We start from the raw sequence: 20,674 nt of genomic DNA on the forward strand, positions 1-20,674 counted from the left end.
AAGCAGCATAATTTATGCATCGATTTTGGTCGTCTTTGCTTCTTGTCATCTTTGTTTGTCCGTTGTTTCATTATACATTCATTTTACCATTCTCCCTTCGGTTGGCATCGAGTTAATGCGAACCAATGTTTGGGGGCAATCAGAGGTCAACGCGTTAATGGAAGAGAGCCGAATATTATGTCATGTGGTGTGCCTTCATTTTCCTACTTTTCGATGGCATTACTCTGTTTGCGGGGTTTACTTTAAGAACGTTGCTTTCCCTCCCCAACAGATGACCCTAAGTGCACCCGTGTTTCGTAACGTCTGCCTTCCCCGATAATCGATTGCTGCGAGACAGTAGCAGCAGCAGCAGCAGAGCCGTACGGGAACGGTAGCAAAAGCCATTTTTTATCATTTATCTCGAAAGGCTATCGATAAGACAAGATGCGGTTGCGGTATTTGTGCAGCTCGAGCAATCGACACGCTAGAAAGCTTTGCGCGGGCCGATGCTTCTCGGTGGCAGTATCTCATCTCAGCTCCAACCAGTCCGCAGTAATTGCCAGGGCTGTGACCTTGAGTTAATTGGAAAGCTTTAAAGCTTACCTCGCACACTCTTGGGTGGAATCTTTCCCGCCGTGCGATCGAAAATGAGGTGTTGAAAGTCAGTGGATACGAAACAAAAAAATGCTCACGGCAGCATGGCATTAGCATCGCAGCTCCATCAACGCCTAGTAGAGTAATTACTATTTCCCTGCAACGGGTCGGTCGGTGTGGCATGGCATCTGTTAAAAAGGTCACGCGGAATTAGTGATCATCACAGCTGGCTCCTCTACACTCTACGCACCTTTCCATACTCTTTTCATACTTCTCGCACCACCCCACCAGTTCGGTATCAGTTTGGCACCTCATAAGTTTTATCGATCATCGAGTCATTTATGTAATGCTTGGGCCGTTTGCCATTTTGCTCCAGATAAAACAAGGCCCCTTGGTGCCGCACGGGTACGGTGTGGGTATGATCGATTGTTGCGGCCGAAGCAGCAAAACAAACATCGCGTTAAATGTCGGTTTTTTAAAACAAGCGACCGTTTAAGTCACACGCAAAACAACGATAAACATGCATATCATTCGTGTTTATGTAAATCGATTACGGGTCTTCGGGGCGGTACGCCTATGCGGCCCGTCAACAGAAACTAGTTCGCTTTCTCAGCGTTTTGAGTTGTGTGGGGTTGCTGTTGTTTTGTCGCTTGGAAAACAAAGCAGACAAATGATTAAACACTGGAATACATTAACCTTCAGCGGTGGTATTCTGTTTCCTAACAGCCCTTCAGCGTTGATGCAACCGTAGAATGAAGCGGTGGTGACGATCATACGCCATCTTTACTGTCAATTTTGCACCGTAATCCCGTACAGGCAGCATTTCGGGCACTCATTGTTGACGCGCTCATAAAAGCGCACATAAAACCGCAGTTCCACATTCCACATCACAGTGCACAGTTTGAGTCTCATTGTTTTTGATTTTTAATAACAAAACCGCTCAGGTATTTCTTGGTTCCAAATTTTATGATCATCAGCAGCGAAAGCCTGAGCTCGGTCCATTTTATGACACGTCACGTAGGAAAACAGTCACGAGTTCGAACTTGTGGAGCCTCCGGAGGGTTATAAACTGATTGCATGTGTCTCTTCTGCGCGTGTGTGTGTGTGAGATGCTTTCTTACTTGTGAAGTGTCAAGCACAGAGCTGCTTGCATAATTTTAGGGCTCGGAATTTTTCGGAAGACGTGCTCTATATTTTTATTAGCCTTTCGCGTAGTGTTACGCGAGAGCGCTACTTACTGTAACTGTTCTTTTGAGCTTTTTTTTGTCTGCATCGTATCGAACTGTCTGCGAAGGTTATGTATTTCCGTGTCCGCGTGCTCGCGTAACACACGTTCATCTATCTTCCCCATAGAATGACCACAATGTCTAGGGAATGTGTAGTGTTGGCGCCTCTCCTAACAGCGCTTCCGAGTGGGTAACTCGTATCATCTGACATGTAGCCATTATTGTGCAATTTTTAGCCGTCCCTACGCTACGCTCGGCCCGGCCTAATGTCGATCGCTACCAAACACGCCCTTTCGCGTGAAGTCGATTGGGGGTCAACCCGAAGCCTACGCCCCGCGATTCCCGTTTCGCGATTGGGAGTGGCAGAATTTTTGATCCAAACGAGAAAATAATTGCCACCCCGAGAATGCGAGAACGAACGCTGCTGCCGCATTCTTGTGCCACGGGTCGGGGTGTTGTTTTCTCTCTGCAATTTCTTCGCACACGCTTCACAGTTCCTGTGCTGCCAGACACAGATGGAAGTACGGCTGGGATATGGACTCTTGCATTCGAGAGCGCTGCATCTAGAATGGCCGCGCTGCCAGGAAAGGGTGGATCGTGTCGAAGTATTAAATTACACCTCGACCCTGCTGCGGTGAGCGATAAGGATGCCCTCGCCGGTCGTGGAGTGTGTATTTAAACGTTCGCCACTAGTAGGGTGTCTAGCTGGGGTCCAACATTCTCCAGCCTGGTTGTAATGGCTGATCGACTAACTGCGCTGACAAGCAAAAGGTCCGCGGCGCGCACTTTTCGTTCAGGGTCATCACGCGAAGGTCCAGCGCTGGGAGGGGAAAATATGTATCTTCTGTAGAACCAGCACCATAACTGGAGCATAGCGTCACCCCCCAATGAGTGGAGAAAAGAAAGAACCGAAGGCGAATGCAGAATATTATCGATGGAAGGCGAAAACTAACTAATTAAAGACCAGGCAAAGGTCTGGAGTGTGCGGGTGAGTGTCGGTGATGGCCCCGGGAACCCATGGGGAGAACTCTAGAAGCCAGAAGTCTATTATATAGCACACACACATAGAAGGCATAGATATTCTTGCTGCCAGTAGCAAATGCGAAAAGATACATTCGTTTTGCAGTTCAGAAGCAGTTTGTTCGTTAGGGCTTGTTCGTCTGATACATTCGCTATGGAGATCAGTGATTGGAAGCTCCCTCCAACTCCGCAGACAACCATGCCATTATGTGTGTAGAATACATTCCAAGTGTGCAAACGTGGCTCGAAATTAGAACCTCTTATCGTGTGGACTACGCTGCGAGCGCCTACTGGAGCAGAGTGCTGAAGTACTTAAAATTAATGACGATCCTGACTAGAACAAAACGGCTAATCTTTTATTGGATCCGTTTGGAAAAAGTGAATTAATTTACCCGCTCGCTGGACTCTGCTGTGGATTTTAGCTGAAATTAAATAAATGATGTTTGCACTGACTTCGCTCAATCAGATACAAAAATACGGGCCAACAGCACAAGAAGCCGGATAAATTGTTGCAGGTTTTTTTTAACTTCCCAAAAATCAAAATCTTGCGCACTCTCAATCGTTTTGTATTGATTGATGGCATCCGAATGATCTTGTGACCGCTTCCAACGCAAGCGCGTGAATAAGATCTCGAAAACAAAACCATTCCGGAGTGTTGTTAAATCAATTTTGCCCAATAAAGGTAAAGGCGCCCACGGAGTGTCCCGTCTCGAAGCCGGTCAAGTGTGACCTTGCTGCGTAGACGGCTACGCAAGACGGCCGAAAAGGTCACTTCTTTCAAAACCATACGTGTCTTCACACATCTCGAACCGCTTCGGAGTTCCATATCGGAGAGGTCTATGGTCTGCTAAAAGCGAAGAAGTAGGATATTAAACAATTAAGCAGTTAACATTCCGAGCAGCAGAGAGCGGGTTTGACGACACAGCAGCATCACGCAGGCCAGCCATATCCACTTGATTCCATGTGCCGATGATGGACAGATGTCGCCGGTGTGTTTCGCCCCAGACATAGGAAGACGATTCGCGCTCGTGCATTCCGCATTCCACTTCCAATTACGCGGCACAGCGAACGAATCATAAAAATAATAGCACGATTATTTCACTTCCAGGAGAGTGAGGGCCTGGTTGCTGTATGCTTAGCGGCTAGCACCACCACGCCTAGTAGTGGATGTGTGCTATAAATCATAATGAAAAGTTTGATGGGCAGACTGCGCGCGGTGCGCGGTAGCGACCGGCACTACCGTCTTTAAATGAGCGAAATTCACAAGAATTCTAGCACTGCGGGGCTAAAGGGCTACAAATTCCACAGGGTGTAAGTTGGGCGGGAAGGGAGCGTTTGAGTCGTGGAATGCGATCGTGAGGTGTCATCAAGTGCTGGCGGAATCGGAGTGCAATTTCGAGAATGATGCATTAAACCCGATGCTACGAGAGCAGCTCACATTCAGTATCAGAGCGATCGTGCAGGAAATAAGAGAGTCGTCATCATGATCGTCGTCATCATCGGTGCAGATGTCGGCAAAGGATCTAAAAATACGGACGAATGAAGTAATTTCACTCGATCTCGCCAGAAGGGACACGATCGTGCGATGAAGCCATCTGTTTCCAATCAGCCGCAATTACTGCACGCGAATGAATCGTATAATTGTAGTGATGGCAGGGACCACCATCTCGCTACGGTTAAATCACTGTTTGTTCTGCAGGTTAAGAGGGGCACCGGGGCTTGCATGGTGCAGAGGAGATGACAAGAAGACATTAATTTTTGATGCCATCCCTTTTCTTTTTGTGAAAACTGTGCTAAGTTAATTTTATATGTTCATCCAAATTTAGCAATAACCCCAGGTAGTACCTTTCCCAAAGTTGCTGACCAGTATCATCCATTAAAACGAAACGATTGCGTTCTTCGGTATTGTACTGTAATCAGCTTCAGATTACGATTTCGGTATTATGTTCCGCCGTATTCGGTCGTTTGTTTCGAGCACAAAACACGGGTGTGGTGGCGCCATCGTTTGCTCAACGGTTGGACACTGATTTAACGATCCACCCGATCCGCTAGCAGCTTCTTACTCCTTTTAATCCTCTTATCATTCCGCCAAGCAACAAACGGTGCACAAAATAAATTCAAATTAAACCGTACCCCGGCCCCGTTACGGTGCACTCCTCGAACCGCTGGAGCAACATCATGCTAATGATGTTTCGGCATATAATAAAGGCAAGTTTGTAGCCCCTTGGGGGCCACACCGAAGCCCCAACAACATCACAACAAAATCCGCAACATCTCGATCCCAAGAGCAAGGATTCCAACTTCTTTCGGTTTTGCCCGTTGGTACGCCACCACCATCAGCGTGACCTACCGCTCGGGGCGACAGCAAGCCGGCGACGACCTTCGCACGGACACGCAACGGATCGTGAGAATCCGTACCTGGGTGCGGGCGAGCACGGTGATGTACGGCGAGATAAGTGGCAACCCCTCGTGGCAAGACCTCTGCACAGGGTGAAAAGTGATCATTTACCGCCGGAGCAAGACTGTCCTTATCTTGCCGGGAGAGAGCGAGCTAGATTAAAGAAGCGAAAATTGGCTCCACAGCTTGTTGCTTGCCTGTGTTATTACACGGCTTGTTTCGACCCGGCCAGGAGTTTCTGCAGAAAGCGGTTTACACACCGAGCCTACGCTACGCTTACTTAGTAAGCGCGGATCGACAGCGCGGCTAGAAGACACACTATGCTATACTGTCGGCTGGTGAAAATTAGCATTTTCTTACAAACGATGATCATTGCTCGTGCGCATGTAAATTCCGTCGCACAAGCGTGGCTGCTCATTGAGATGTTAATCGGTTCAGAGACCCGGGAACTGCTGTTGCTGTGGATGATCCTTCGTGCCTCCTATGCACCCTAACCAGGTCGCTATTAGCAGCTCGCTATCGGTCGGCATGTTTCACCCCCGGTGTGGCCTAAACTATCGGAAAACATGCCATACCGCGCAAATGTGGTGAAACCTGGGCGGCAAATGGAGATATCCAACTGATTACATAGCGTCGTCTGTCGAATGTGTACCCGGCTCGAGCATCATCATTCCATCCATTTGCGCTACAATGTTGCGCTGCAATGGACCGCATGTCCCTATCTAATGGTAATAATAGTTTCACAACGAACCACAGACAGTGTCTCCAATCGGACTGGAGGTGTACCCTAACTTTATGTTAAGGATTTTACAAACAAGTGACTTTTCTGCCGAGGCGGGAAATTACTTTCCATTGCAAATCACACCTACGTTAGCGTTTGCGGTGGTATAGGCCTTGTTTTCTCTTTGCGATAAGGGTTGGGTGCTCCAGATAGGCGAAATCTTTCGTTCGAAGGTATGCTAATTTCAGCGGGATCATTGCAACTGATGACATTTAACTGTCGCATGTAAATGTATAAATATGGATAAAAATGCCATTATCATGCTTTGCGGTTCGATCGTGTGTTGCTCGTTTGAATGCATTGAAATGACAGATCGTGTGGAACATGAAGAAGTTTTACCAACGAGGCTGATAACGATCGAGTATAGTGCAACTGGTGCGCTTTCCCATTCACTCAATTCCCTCACAAATATCTCTCCACACCCTTCTAGTATATACTACATTCATGCGTCTTTTACATCACTGTTCCACGCCTCCACCATATCAGTTTCAGGCATGACATCAAATTAACGAAAGGTTTAGTAGAACCCGATTACACTCCACTTCCTGCCGCGACGGTATGAGCACGTCACCACACAAACTGCTGTGTCTATCGCCACGTCCACCCAGTCGTCTCCCCATGGTCCAAAGATGTATGATTGTCAGGCTCATTACGTGCAGTGTCACATACCGGTTCGCTGAGTGATCACTTAATCCACAACAGCAGCGGCAGCGCAAAAAAAAAACGGCATTGTGTAATGGGTTCACACACAATTTTTACATCACCCAGAGCGACAGTAGTCACCACCGGGGCCGGGGCCCGTTTGTATGCAGCCTGATTGCATCTTCAAATTGCAAACGGGCAATGCAAAAAAAAGTGCACAGTAGGAGAAGGTGTATGACTGCACTCCCGGTGACTGATTATTGCTCACGCAACCCAACATGCGACGACTCGCGGTCCGGCCTGCGACACAGATCGCTCCGAAGCATTACGTTCTCTGCGTGCCCGTGAGCTGCTTAAGCCCCGAGAGGAAGGAGAAAAATTAACACCAGCGAACCGCAACGATCTGCATTTCCGTCCAGCGGGACGTGGAAAATCCCTCCTCGAAGGCGAAAGCCATCACCGAGGAGATGATGATGATGATGATGATGATTGGAAGATCGTTTGGTGCTCGAGCATTATCGTTCGCGTGTGCGATTAATGCGGCAGCTTGTGGGCAATGGGGACACCCTTCAGCTTCACCTTGCTTATCAATTTTCGTTCGGGCAGCACTCTTGGGATGAATGTTTCCTGTCGATAAGGTGTTTTAATTTTTGTCATTGCACACACCCGGGTGAAACGGGTTTGGTTTGTTCCTTTCTGTTTATGGATAGCTTAAACGCCTATCGGTAATGATCGCCCGAGACAGCCCGATTTGTAAAATCCAACCTCCATAACACACACACGCATAAGTGCTCGGGTCCCCTTCTATTCCTTTCGAACAGGTGGGTGGTTTTATGCGAATTCCTTTTTTCCAGCTCGAACGCCTTTTTCCCGAGCCCCCCGTGCAAGCCCACCTTCGGTTGCATATTTATTATGCAATGTTGTTCCATCGACCACACATACCCGGCCCCTTTGGGTGGCAGTAAAAAGGAGCGAATGCATGCAACGGTGCACAGGCACAGGTGCCTTTGACCACAAAGCCCAAACGCCCCGGTTGCAACTGGCGCGATCCCGCGATATGATCCAGCGCTGACCTTCAGTTGGGCACGGAACGAAAAAGGTGCATATTGGTCCGTGCGTTCGTGCTACTGGAATACCGCAATTGCTCAATCTGCGCTCCTCTAGACCGGCCCATTTAGTCAGTCTGTGTGAGTGAGCGGTTTTGCACTAATGTGTGAGAAATGATTCAATTAGGCGAGTGACGAGTGGTTACATTTATGGCTTTATTCAATCTGGTACGAAACAAACGGCTTCGTCGTCGGTGAAATATATTAAACACACACGTGGTTGATGCTTTTACGCGTTCTATGTAAACGCAATTTCGCTTAATCTCTTATCATAAATACAATCCCATCGTCGCCCTTGCTGTAACGCGCTTACATCACGAGGAAGCGGAAACGATTGCCTGCCTGCGCTTGCCTGTGAGCAATCTGCAAAACCATCGTTTCGTCCCTACTGCGGTGGCTGTGCCGGTGGCATCTTTCCGTGGAATGCCAATCCAAACGATAGAGGCCTCTTTTTCATGTTGCTTCTATTTCTCTTCTTCTCTCATACCCTTCACAAACGCCACAGCATGACTTTATCTGTCGAACGTATTGGATCTAAAGCGCGTCCTCAGTTGTCGAATCCAAAAACGCATTCACCACGCATAAACCGCTCCGTCCCTCTCTGGCCAGGAAAGCGGTGGTGCATCAAGCATGCCAAACCCGCATTCGATTCGTACCGGGTACGGCTGCGTATCGCTACCACGTGGAGTGAAATTGATGAGCGCTGGTGCAACACAACCCACCACCAACAGCACTGTCTACTCGCTCGCGAGCGGGCCGAGCCGGATAAAATTTATTGAAAGTAATTAAAAGCCATTTTGGTGCATTCGATGCGGTCTTGCTGTGTGTGTGTGTTTCCCCGTAAAGTTTGTTTGCTTATCTTGTCCGTGTCTCGCTGCAGGAAGTGATGACATGGTAGTAACTTTTTTTTGTAATTTCTACTCTCCTGTCTCCTACTTGCCGGGCGAGGATCGGATCGTACGTAATCGTAATCGGAAAGATGTATCATCATCCCGGGGAAAATCCAGGGGTTGTAGTGAACTTTTCCACCCGGAGCTTTCATTACTTTACGCAACGGGTTGGCAAGATAAGATCAACGTCCAGAACGCCGCTACTGCAACGTGAAATGACACGTACCAATTCATAAAGATCGATTTGAATAATGTGACCACTACTACTCCGGCAGCAAGCGTCATTTCCGTAATAAATAACGATCGCTGTAAAGGGCAAGCGCCCTTTGGCCACCGAGCAGCTCTCCTGCTGTCTAGTGATGGTTTTTGGTTGGTTGGATACACTGCTCTTCAACGTCTCTTCTTCCATGCTGTCAGTGCCACACAGAGACAGTCAGTTTCAGTAGCATTGTGCGCGCGTGTTGGATATGTTTTATTTATTTGTTTAACCACATCAACGCCACCCGCTCTTTGCGTGCAGGAAAAGAAAACCGCTTCAACCGTCTCTTCTGCTACTACTGCAAGAATGGAATGGCAGCATCCATTTTCTTCGCAATCCATCGCTCACTCGATTCAGCCGCGCGGGCCGAGGATCGATAAATCTTACTAATTTACGATGCAGATTGAGCCGATTGTCGATGAGTGTGTGTGTGTGTCTGTGTTGCGAGTCTGCTGGACGATCTGCGGGATGATGGTGCCATCGATCGATCTTTGACGCTGACGACTTCGGCTTTTACTTTCTACCGGAAGGATGGCCCTCCACCAGCGCGAGGAGAGTTGCATTCCGTTCGAACGAGTTGCAGCTGCACCATGCAGACAACACCATGAAGCAGCAGAGTTGAAAGCGCTTGCCTGAACGATAGAAAGAGAGAGGACGCATTGTTTAGGTCTGGGCAGTTTGAGGCTCGCCGTCTGGGGACCAACGCGAACGGCACCCGGCAAGTGACATTTTGCACGCCCCGGTCTTAGGGCTGTGTGTGCGGCTCCTCTTCGTTTTGCGATAATGATCGCCAGTGTTTGTGCGGTTGTGCGGCTGGTTTGGCACCACCATCACCACCACCGTGTGGGAATTCATGCGGACGAGCGAGATGCGGGCGTTTGCAAAATGAGTACAATTAAAAGCGACATAAATTAGCCCTACCGGAAGGGTTCTGCTTTTCTTTCTTTGGCGGAACGTTACGCTTTGCCGCCATCCCTGCTGGGGCCCGTTGAAGTTATGTGAGAAAACGTTTTTCCCCTTTCTGTGTCGCTGCGTTTAGCAGGAGGAAGTTTTTTTTAAAGGGGACTTTGTAGATCACTTTCAATACTCAGTGTCTTTTAGTGTATTTTACCATTAGTGCGAGCTATTGGGAAATAGTTTAACTGGAGTAGCCATAAAATTGTACTATTGCTTCCACTAAAGATGTAACTGTAGCGTTTCAGATGTCCAGCGAAATCGCTTTACTGCCACGTAATCGTAAAACCACCACCACCCCCCAGCAAACGATACACAACAGACAGCAGTGGCACATACGTTTTACTCCTTCGTATTACAGCCCATTTATATGACGCCGGGTGAATGCAACAGACTTCACCTGCAGCTGCAATTTAAAATGCAAATCACATCTTGTCTCGCACCTCAATGCAGAGAGGCATCACATCACTTCGCTAGTCCCTCTGTATGGAATGGACCGTCGTTGGAAGGTGTTGAACCAGAACGCATCGTTTTGAAACCTTTTTTTTTTCGTTTTGTTTTGCTCAGTTCCGGAAACTCTTTTATGAGTCGGGTGTGTTGCACTCGCCACTCTCCAGACAGATCGTGGCGCCCTTGTTTTTGTGGCGTCCTGGTTGCGTGATGCTTTATATTGCGCGTAGCAGTACAGCGTTTGGAGACAGCCAGACGACACGACGTAAATAAGCAATTAATCAATGTGTGAAACAAGGGAAAGATGCGGACAAAGCGCGCGAGTCACCACACGCGGGTTGAGATGATCGGGTGTATTTGTGCTGGGTCGTTGTTACAGTTTTGTAGACAGTCCCTCACCATTGCGGATGATCGTGATCTCGAGCTCTGGAGCGTGGAATAGTGCGTTTATTTAAAACATCGCTCCATTGACATCAACTTCAACCCGGAGCTGTGTACATTGCCGGTTCACTTTCCCTTTCCCAAAGGTCTTGATGAGGTCTTGCGCCACACCGAGTTACCGATTTCGAGAAGCGATGATGACCCTTTCGTGTTCTACCCTTACGGTTACGGTTGTGGCTACTCTCACAAACTACAACAGCAAACGTGTGTGCTCTTTGGAAATTTCTGATGGCTCACAGCATTTGCTTTAATTATCTCCCTCCAAGCCGGGCTACAGCGCGTTCGACACGATCCTTCCACCGCTGGGACCTCTGTGGGGTAATCTTTTGCGCGCTCCGCTGCAGCTCTCGAACGCGACACATCAATAATTATTAGGTTAATATTTCATCCCTTGGTCATGAAGTAAGGCCGCGCGCTTGGCAGCATCACGATTCCGATCCCCTCTCCCAAGCGCGCTGCGCTCAGTACGAAATCGAAACCCAACTTCTGGCAAAATACGATCTGAACCAATTGGATCGTTTGGGAGATCGCTCAGCTTACTTTTTGGGGGGACTTGCATGACTTTGCCATGATCCGATTTTAAATGATTTAAGGTTCCCTGGTTTTTGGGGCCCAAGAAGTCGCGGCGCGGTGGACTACTTTTACTTCCAGTTTTAGATTCCGCCAGCGTGAGAAGCATTGGAGGGGGATACATAGCGAGTAAGTTGTAGGAGCATCGATGACACTTTAGCGCTCGTGAGCATGCTCACGATCGGAATTAAGACGTGAACGCTTTCAAGTGTGTTGGGTAATCCCGACTGCAATGGAGCGGCATATTGATCGGGACTTTACTACCTTTCGGTGTGCAGTGTTCTTTGTTACCGCTTGGTTTAATATGCTTCACAGATACGTTTAAGAATTTCCATCGCAGCTGCAAGAACGCCTCTAGAGGGGAAGAAAGCGCACGGGAGAGCTTTATTGCATTCTATTGCGCGGGCAATAAAGAGAATCTATAAGGTAATGGACCATCATCATGACTATTCATCATCTCATTGATGACCAAGACACACCTCTAAAGCAAGAAAAAACTCCCATGATTTATCGCTTTTGAGAGTCGTTTGAGAATGAGTTATTGTTACTGCAAGGCTTTTCAGTTAATAAGAAATAGCTTCTTGTATGTTTATACTCTTCAAGCTTAATTAGTTCCATAGAAACAATCATTGGATCTGCTATTGTCGATATTGATTCTTTTGCTCGCCCGTCATATCAATCTGTTGCAAATAGCTCAGCAGCCTTCACGGCAGATCATCAAAAATATTCGATCTCCAACAGCACGACTACCGATCCTATCAAGATGAACTGCTATGGAAACTGTTCGCCCAACCGGCAACACACCGCCGTTGACATTTGATTTAGCTTTGTCTGTCCAAAAAGCGCAACCTCTCTTCACCTTACAGCTTTCCCCTGTTGGCTGTCTCAAACGCCCTCAGGGACGACAGAGGTTAAACAGACCATTCTTCGGGCATGGATATTCCAATCGAGGTGGCCCTGCGTCACCTTTGCTTTTGCTCCCCATCCCCGCCAGCAGCGCACTGCGTGACGAACCACGCCTTAATATTTCGCTCCTGCAATATGGATCAGAATGTGTGCGCGCGCGCACCCTTCCAGCGGCGGGCCTGTTGTACACAGCTGATGGTGCATCGTCGCTACCTGAAAGGTCAGCTGTGAGACAGGCCTTCCCTGTCGGGTGGCTCGAGTGGGGACACACTTAGGCGCAGGATTAACACCCATTTGTGGGCAGATACGATTCGAGTACTGTTTGGCGATAATGGAGTTGCTACTGGATTTGGTGGAGTCCCATCGCCGGCTGGTTTGAAGCGTAGTTAATTGAGGGTGCAGTAGTTTGATATTTGAGCAGCACTCTATATCGAGTACCGCCAATTGAGTGGCTCTAACGGTGGTTTAGCGCTGACGTTTGGGGGGTAGAGAGTGGGTGCAAATCGCACGCTAAGCAGCGCAGTACATACCCCGAAAGGGTAAAGCGTGAAGAGGTCGAATACTGCTACTCCAAAAATGGTATAATTTAATTTCATTAAAGGTGCATTCGGTGGGGTATGCTGCCAAACTTTTACACCTTTGTCGGAACACCACTGAGCTCCTGTAACGACTAGAAATCGACCACCTTGTTCGATCTAACATTTAACCTATACCTACTACGATCAGATCCGCACATCGACACTAAACCCATCCATTAGCCAAATGATCGTTTCTTAATTGAATTTAAGCGTGAAAAAAAATCTACCATCACTAATTGATTACGCTTTTTTTGCTTGTTTCATTCGCAGGTATGCTTGTGGGCGCCACCATTCCAGCGGCCGGTACCTTGGTTCAATTCTGTCAGATTGCTCTCGCGAGCATCGGTAAAGTTGCGGTACACAGTTGCGTGTGCCAATTTGTTTCGCTGTAATTTACGACCCAAGTAACGCATTCTGGACGATGGCAGAGGTTCTTAAATTAAATGGTGTTTGAACCCTGCAACTAGAGGCCAGATTTTCGTGTCGTTCTTCCACTCGATTTTGCATCATTTTTGCACATTAGAAAGGAGGGAGCTCACGATGCCCGCAAGCGAGCGAGTTGTTTGCGTGAGTGCGCGGGTTTGAGGGCTTAAGCGTGACCGTAACCTACCATAGCCGTAGAACTAAGCCAATTCTACCGCGGTCGGAGAAGCAACATAATCTCATTAACCGGTCACGAACGATGTGTGTGTGTGTGTAGATCTCCACGTTAGCCATTTACTTGGCTTACGCCCCGGATCCTACCAACCAGTGCGTTGTAGTCTATGGGCAACAGTGTAACGGGTGAGGCAAAAAAAACCATTCTGCCTACAAACACGCTAAACGCTCCATTATACTGCGAGTGTCTGCCGGTAACCTATCCGTTGATCTAAGCGCACGCGTATCTTAGAACTTCTCGGCCACCCGATTCAAGAGCAGATAATCCGAATCCAGTTTGGTGCGGCGAGAAAGATGACGGAGGGAGTCGTCGTTGCACGTAAACCAAGCGACATTGACCAGTGTGTGTGTGTGTCGTGGCCTTCGTGTAGAAGCGACGTGTAGTTGAAGCTTATGGTTTCGAGTTGAACTGACTGAGAATAGGTTCTATTAAGACAGTTGAATACGCTAAAGGTGTGATTTATCTAATCTTGAATAGATTCTTGTGGCTTTTATGGAGGGAATGGACTTTGTGAACTACACCAGAAGCTGTAATTTAATACAAATGGTGTCTTTAACAGTTGATAAGATAGGTGCATACACCATTTTGTTTCGTTTATGGTAATTTATTGATCATTAGAACCATGCTGTTATGAACGAACGTAGAGGAAAGATTTAAAATTGAAGTATTGGAAGCTAGTGTTTCATTGTAAATGGAACTAGCCTACAAAGATGTACAATTCTACCATTGAAAACCTTCTAAATACTCCTCCGAAAAAGAATCTCCTCCATTTTGCATTGTGAGAGGTAAATGAGCCAATTTGCTGAAACCATTTGTTACTACATTTATGGCATCATAACATCTGCACCAAAATTGAAGTTCCGTTCGAAGGTAAACACCTCGGCGGCCCAATACCCTTTCGCCCAGCAAGAGGCGTCGCGTCTGTATGGCACCGATGGCATAATAGCCTCCGGGCGGCATAGTTTGAAAGCAACACCATCGAAACGGACCGGTGTGCACACAAATTAGCAAACGATTTGTAGCGTAGTTTACAACCATTTGCCTGCTACGCAAGGATCCCGAGCAGAGCCTGAGAGAGCCCATTCATGCGCTTTCATTAGCCCGCTCTGGTGGTAGGTTGTGTGTGGTTTTGAACAATTTGACATCCTGTCTGGACGAGACGACTATGAGCTCTACGAAAAAAAACCCGAAAAACTTTGACGTACAGCTGTCACTTTAGCGTCCGCCAAACTGGACTGGTGCGAGCGACTGAATGTGAGCGCGAGCGCTCATTATTGTTGGCAATCTCTTTCTGTGCGGAAACTGACGCAGATTCGTCGTGATTGGTTCCGCCTAATCTGACAGGATCGTTATTTGTGGCTCGCCTGTTATGCTGTGAGGGAAGGTGGCGTGAAACTACACGTCAGTGCGGCGATGATGATGACACACTGTGCGAGCATAACCGCGACAGAGATTAGCCGTAAAGATAAGTGATTGTCCCCCCCAAGTGCCGGCTTCTACTACCGGTTCCACAGTGGAACACATGGTGAGGTGGACAGTTACACACATACACACCGATTGGGCAGATTTCTCAAACGCTCATCGAAAGGCGTTAAATCTCACAGCGACACGTCGAAAAGTGGCGGGGCGAGATTGGAATTTTGGTGGCGGGTGAGAAAAATTGCCTTCCCTGGGCGGCGGCAACACTTTCTTTCCCGGGCGGTGTGACAATCGACTATTTTTCGGTGGCCTTTTGACTTTACCTTTGCTCAGCTGGATCACGTCGGAGGTGTGTTTGTTTGCTTCACGGGTTACTACGGAAGCAGATCAGTATCCGGATTAGAAACGTGTGCTATCGCGTGTCGCCTACTTGATCATCTCCTCTTGCCGTCGAGCTCGGGAAGCTTGTTTCCCCTGCAAAGCTAAAGTTTTCCAACCACACACGCGTGCGCACGTTGAGAAGTGCAGTTGTAGTAGAAGTACCACTGTAGGCCACACCGCCGCCGAAACGATGACACTCGAAGGAAAACACCTTCGTGATTGGGAAAACAAAACAACTAACGCGAGCTAAATAATTGAGAAGGATAAACATACTTCCGAATGGCGGGCACCACCGGCTCACTATGTGCTGCGCAAACAGCCGCGGGAAGGTTGTTAACGAGGTCAGTTCGCAGCTGTGTGCCTATGCGGTGTGACGAAGCTTGGCTTAGGTTTCACTCATTGCCCGGAATGGATGCCGACGGTTGAAGCAAGCGACTAGACCAAACGCAGCCACTACGCTTCCATATGTGGAGGCTACCACCGGGAGGCTAAGTTATTGAAAATACAAACAATAAACAGAGCAGAGATAGAAATAAACACTTTACCAATTCCCGGTAAAAAAAGAGTGGCCTAAACACACGCAAACGAAACAACTCCAAAGCGCTAACCTATATATCTAAGGCAGTGTAGCTATTGATGTCTCGTTACAAAACCATAAGCATTGGCACTGGATGGTTGGGATTTGTGTGGACTTAAATCCATCTCTCTCCTTGAGGACGTCGGAGCGCAAGGTTAGGCAAATGAAGTTGAAAGTGAAAAGAGATCCAACGGCTCTTCCGTCGCTGTCTATTCCCACCCTCCCTCTCAATCGTACAAGGCCGCATGTGAAGTGTGCTGTTTGTTTGATGATAGACAATGAAGTTGAGGCAAAGCGTTGAAGTGGGGCTTGATTTGATTATGATTTACCCTTTCCCTTTCGTGTATAATTAATTGCATCTTTTTTCTTACCTTTTTCTTGTGATTGATTTTGTTCCCTGCTTTTTATTGCATTTCTACAACTCATTCACAATTCACACCACATGCATACGAAAATCATAAAAACGTTTCAAACACTCACTGCAAACGGTACCTGAACAATGATTTACACACTGAACGCATGCATGCTCATCACGAATTTATAGCTGCACGAGCAAGGATTACTACATCTACCACGTAACGAGTCCTGAACCGGTAACGCCAATCACAAAGGACGAGGATGGAAAACGCACCGATCGGAGCATAACATCCGCTTACTCCCTAAATTGTCGGCATGGTGGAAGCTATGCGATCAGCAGCGATGATGACGATGATGGTGACACGGATGGTACAGTTTCCTCATCTGCCTGCTCCGTTGCCTCGTCCTCATCTTCCTCTTGCCACTCGAGCTCAAAGAACTGGCTGGAGATGCTCAGTCCAAGAATCCCCAGTCCTTTCAGGATGAAGCGCTCGATAGCGTTGACGTAAGTCCGAACCAGTTCAGTGTGCCTGTGTGTTTGTGTGTGAGTTTTGCAATTGTGCATGCTGCTTTGAGTTCGTTGTGGCATTGATATGTGCTAAATGGAAATGCTTTGATGGCAGGGACCGTTCAAGAATTGGCTTTGCTTTTGCTTGAGTGTTTTTTGTTCAATACTTGTGTGTGTTTATTATTTTAAGTCAAACGAGTTGTTACAATTTTATATACAAAAATAATTTACAATTCAGTCAACAACATTTTTCTATCATTCTAGTTGCTCTTAATGGCCGATGCAAATATTTTGGCTAATGTTTCAAAAATGCTCGACACTTTTTCAAACGCTTTGGAAATGCCTGTAACAATTTCGGCCCCCGACACTGGCGTTCTCTCCGTACTTGAAGATACTGGGAGAGCAGTTGTTGTTTCTGAGGAGGTACTTGAAGTCGTTTCATCTGGTGTTACTTCAATCGTTGATAATGATATCGATTGAGTTGACGCTTCCGTTGTTGATTCGGATGTAGGCACTTCAGATGTTGAAGATGCAGTGGATACTATCACCTCAGTGGTGGACTCTTCTGTTGTCGAATCCTCCGTCGTTGACTCGGATGTTGCGACCTCAGTAGTAGATTCTTCAGTTGTAGAATCTTCTGTCGTGGACTCGGATACTGTCATCTCATTGGTAGACTCTTCTGTTGTGGACTCTTCTGTCGTAGACTCGGATGTTGCGACCTCAGTGGTAGATTCTTCAGTTGTAGAATCCTCCGTAGTAGACTCGGATACTGTCACCTCAGTGGTAGACTCTTCTGTTGTCGAATCCTCCGTCGTTGACTCGGATGTTGCGATTTCAGTGGTAGATTCTTCTGTTGTAGAATCCTCCGTAGTAGACTCGGATACTGTAACTTCAGTGGTAGCCTCTTCTGTTGTCGAATCCTCCGTCGTTGACTCGGATGTTGCGGCTTCAGTGGTAGATTCTTCAGTTGTAGAATCTTCTGTCGTGGATTCGGATACTGTCACCTCAGTGGTGGAATCTTCTGTTGTCGAATCCTCCGTCGTTGACTCGGATGTTGCGACCTCAGTGGTAGATTCTTCAGTAGTAAAATCCTCCGTAGTAGACTCGGATACTATAACTTCAGTGGTAGCCTCTTCTGTTGTCGAATCCTCCGTCGTTGACTCGGATGTTGCGACTTCAGTGGTAGATTCTTCTGTTGTAGAATCCTCTGTAGTAGACTCGGATACTGTAACTTCAGTCGTAGCCTCTTCTGTTGTCGAATCCTCCGTCGTTGACTCCGATGTTGCGGCTTCAGTTGTAGATTCTTCAGTTGTAGAATCTTCTGTCGTGGATTCGGATACTGTCACCTCAGTGGTGGAATCTTCTGTTGTCGAATCCTCCGTCGTTGACTCGGATGTTGCGACCTCAGTGGTAGATTCTTCAGTAGTAAAATCCTCCGTAGTAGACTCGGATACTATAACTTCAGTGGTAGCCTCTTCTGTTGTCGAATCCTCCGTCGTTGACTCGGATGTTGCGACTTCAGTGGTAGATTCTTCTGTTGTAGAATCCTCTGTAGTAGACTCGGATACTGTAACTTCAGTCGTAGCCTCTTCTGTTGTCGAATCCTCCGTCGTTGACTCCGATGTTGCGGCTTCAGTTGTAGATTCTTCAGTTGTAGAATCTTCTGTCGTGGACTCGGATACTGTCACCTCAGTGGTAGATTCTTCTGTCGTTGACTCGGATGTTGCAACTTCAGTGGTAGATTCTTCAGTTGTAGAATCTTCTGTCGTGGACTCGGTTGTTGCGACTTCAGTGGTAGACTCTTCTGTTGTCGAATCCTCCGTCGTTGACTCGGATGTTGCGAGCTCAGTGGTAGATTCTTCAGTAGTGGACTCTTCTGTCGTTGACTCGGATGTTGCGACCTCAGTGGTAGATTCTTCAGTAGTAAAATCCTCCGTAGTAGACTCGGATACTATAACTTCAGTGGTAGCCTCTTCTGTTGTCGAATCCTCCGTCGTTGACTCGGATGTTGCGACTTCAGTGGTAGATTCTTCTGTTGTAGAATCCTCTGTAGTAGACTCGGATACTGTAACTTCAGTCGTAGCCTCTTCTGTTGTCGAATCCTCCGTCGTTGACTCCGATGTTGCGGCTTCAGTTGTAGATTCTTCAGTTGTAGAATCTTCTGTCGTGGACTCGGATACTGTCACCTCAGTGGTAGATTCTTCTGTCGTTGACTCGGATGTTGCAACTTCAGTGGTAGATTCTTCAGTTGTAGAATCTTCTGAAGTAGACTCGGATACTGTCACCTCAGTGTTCGACTCTTCTGTAGTGGACTCTTCTGTCGTTGACTCGGATGTTGCGAGCTCAGTGGTAGATTCTTCAGTAGTGGACTCTTCTGTCGTTGACTCGGATGTTGCGACCTCAGTGGTAGACTCTTCTGTTGTAGAATCCTCCGTAGTAGAATCGGATACTATAACTTCAGTGGTAGCCTCTTCTGTTGTCGAATCCTCCGTCGTTGACTCGGATGTTGCGACTTCAGAGGTAGATTCTTCAGTTGTAGAATCTTCTGTCGTGGACTCGGATGTTGCGTCTTTAGTGGTAGACTCTTCTGTTGTGGACTCTTCTGTCGTTGACTCGGATGTTGCGACCTCAGTGGTAGACTCTTCTGTTGTAGAATCCTCCGTAGTAGAATCGGATACTATAACTTCAGTGGTAGCCTCTTTTGTTGTCGAATCCCCCGTCGTTGACTCGGATGTTGCGACTTCAGAGGTAGATTCTTCAGTTGTAGAATCTTCTGTCGTGGACTCGGATGTTGCGACTTCAGTGGTAGACTCTTCTGTAGTGGACTCATCTGTCGTTGACTCGGATGTTGCGACCTCAGTGGTAGATTCTGCTGTTGTAGAATCCTCCGTAGTAGACTCGGATACCGTCACCTCAGTGGTAGACTCTTCTGTTGTCGAATCTTCTGTCGTTGACTCGGATGTTGCGACTTCAGTGGTAGATTCTTCTGTTGTGGAATCTTCTGTTGTTGAATCATAAACTGTCGTCGCATCGGTGGTTGATGCATAATCCACTGTTGTCGTCGCGGGATCTTCACCTTCACAATAAACCTTTTCCTTGAAATCACATTCACACCGCTCCTTATTGAACCGCAAATCATTTGGGCACGATACAGTCAGCATCAGCCCAAGAACGCACAGATTATATTTCGTACAAGAACTATGCTCCACTAGCACAAGCTTCCTCGGATCGAACACTTGCGGACAAACCGTTGCACATGTGGTCACTGTTTCTATTGCGGTATCTCGTCTCGTACGCTCCTGAACTCCCGAGGAGGAGTATTGTCGAACGCATGTTTTCACTGCATCACTCCACACCGATCCCTCCGGACAGTGGGCTGCGATTTTGATCCTTCCAACACATGTCACGTAGCCTGTTTGGCTGTGAGGCATCGCGTATAGAGAAGATAACTGTCGTGAAGTGTCATACTTTGGGCAAATGAAGCTTGCCGACACATGCAGGAAGAAAGATGATGTTGTCAGCATCGTAAGCAGAAGTGTCCGTTTAAACTCCATTTTCACTTTTTGACACACTTTTTACAGCACAATTTCTGATATAAACCAAACACAATATTCACTTATTCCTTGAAGCTTAGTAGCCAATCTACTGCTGCTCTGACACTAGGTTCAGCTTGCCCGGTCCAGATCAATTTGCCCATTGCTCAACAGTTCGGTGCCCTTTTATATAGCGCAAATGTTCTTACAAATATATCAATAAACTCATATCGAAAGGTGGCGTCAAGTGGCAGAAATGATAGCATTTTGATCAACAATCGAAGCTTTATCATCACATTTACTCTCGTTCGCCCATCGAGTGCCGCGTGAACGGCGAATGCTCAAATACGCCAACCCAAATAATCGTCATACGCAGCACTTCATTAGCTGTGACCTATCTTTGACACACCGAATCCGCGTACGTACACCGTGTATTATGAGGGTGAT

General features: G+C 47.4%; 3 protein-coding genes across 53 annotated transcripts in view; 2 read left to right on the plus strand and 1 right to left on the minus strand.

Moving 5' to 3' along the window:
* LOC120954900 (uncharacterized) overlaps positions 1-16,753 on the plus strand; it is a 54,632-nt gene extending 37,879 nt beyond the window's left edge. Inside the window, exon 2 of the mRNA XM_040375211.2 lies at positions 16,374-16,753. Coding sequence (XP_040231145.2) covers positions 16,374-16,695 — 322 coding nt within the window. The 3' untranslated portion in view covers positions 16,696-16,753. The remainder of the gene's footprint in view (positions 1-16,373) is intronic.
* Positions 1-20,674, plus strand: part of LOC120954896 (protein Shroom) — a 181,084-nt gene that overhangs the window by 148,838 nt on the left and 11,572 nt on the right. The window lies entirely within an intron of this gene.
* On the minus strand, positions 16,845-20,396 carry LOC120954897 (uncharacterized). Of its 50 annotated transcripts, XM_049609466.1 has the most exons (8): positions 19,436-20,396; positions 19,151-19,321; positions 18,923-19,093; positions 18,596-18,880; positions 18,482-18,538; positions 17,585-18,382; positions 17,414-17,470; positions 16,845-17,299 (listed from the first exon to the last, which is right to left on the minus strand). In XM_049609466.1, the coding sequence occupies exons 1-8, from the start codon at positions 20,246-20,248 to the stop codon at positions 16,955-16,957; spliced, it is 2,697 nt and encodes an 898-aa protein (XP_049465423.1). In that variant the 5' UTR covers positions 20,249-20,396; the 3' UTR covers positions 16,845-16,954. The 50 variants fall into 50 exon arrangements, with proteins under 50 accessions (XP_049465423.1, XP_049465409.1, XP_049465399.1 ...); XM_049609452.1 differs by having other exon boundaries at positions 16,845-18,382; positions 19,436-19,549; positions 19,664-20,395; XM_049609442.1 differs by having other exon boundaries at positions 16,845-18,382; positions 19,436-19,549; positions 19,607-20,395.

The sequence above is a fragment of the Anopheles coluzzii genome, chromosome 3, assembly GCF_943734685.1.
Source record: "Anopheles coluzzii chromosome 3, AcolN3, whole genome shotgun sequence".
In the NCBI taxonomy this organism is placed as follows: domain Eukaryota; kingdom Metazoa; phylum Arthropoda; class Insecta; order Diptera; family Culicidae; genus Anopheles; species Anopheles coluzzii.

Coding starts and splice junctions, on each gene's coding strand:
- LOC120954897 (XM_049609438.1), bottom strand. CDS start 20,248: ATGGAGTTTAAACGGACACTTCTGCTTACGATGCTGACAACATCATCT. Junction 19,322..19,435: donor CTGAAGAATCTACCTCTGAA/GTCGCAACATCC, acceptor TCTACCACTGAG/GTCGCAACATCCGAGTCAAC. Junction 18,383..18,481: donor CAGAAGAGTCTACCACTGAA/GTCGCAACAACC, acceptor TCTACCACTGAG/GTGACAGTATCCGAGTCCAC.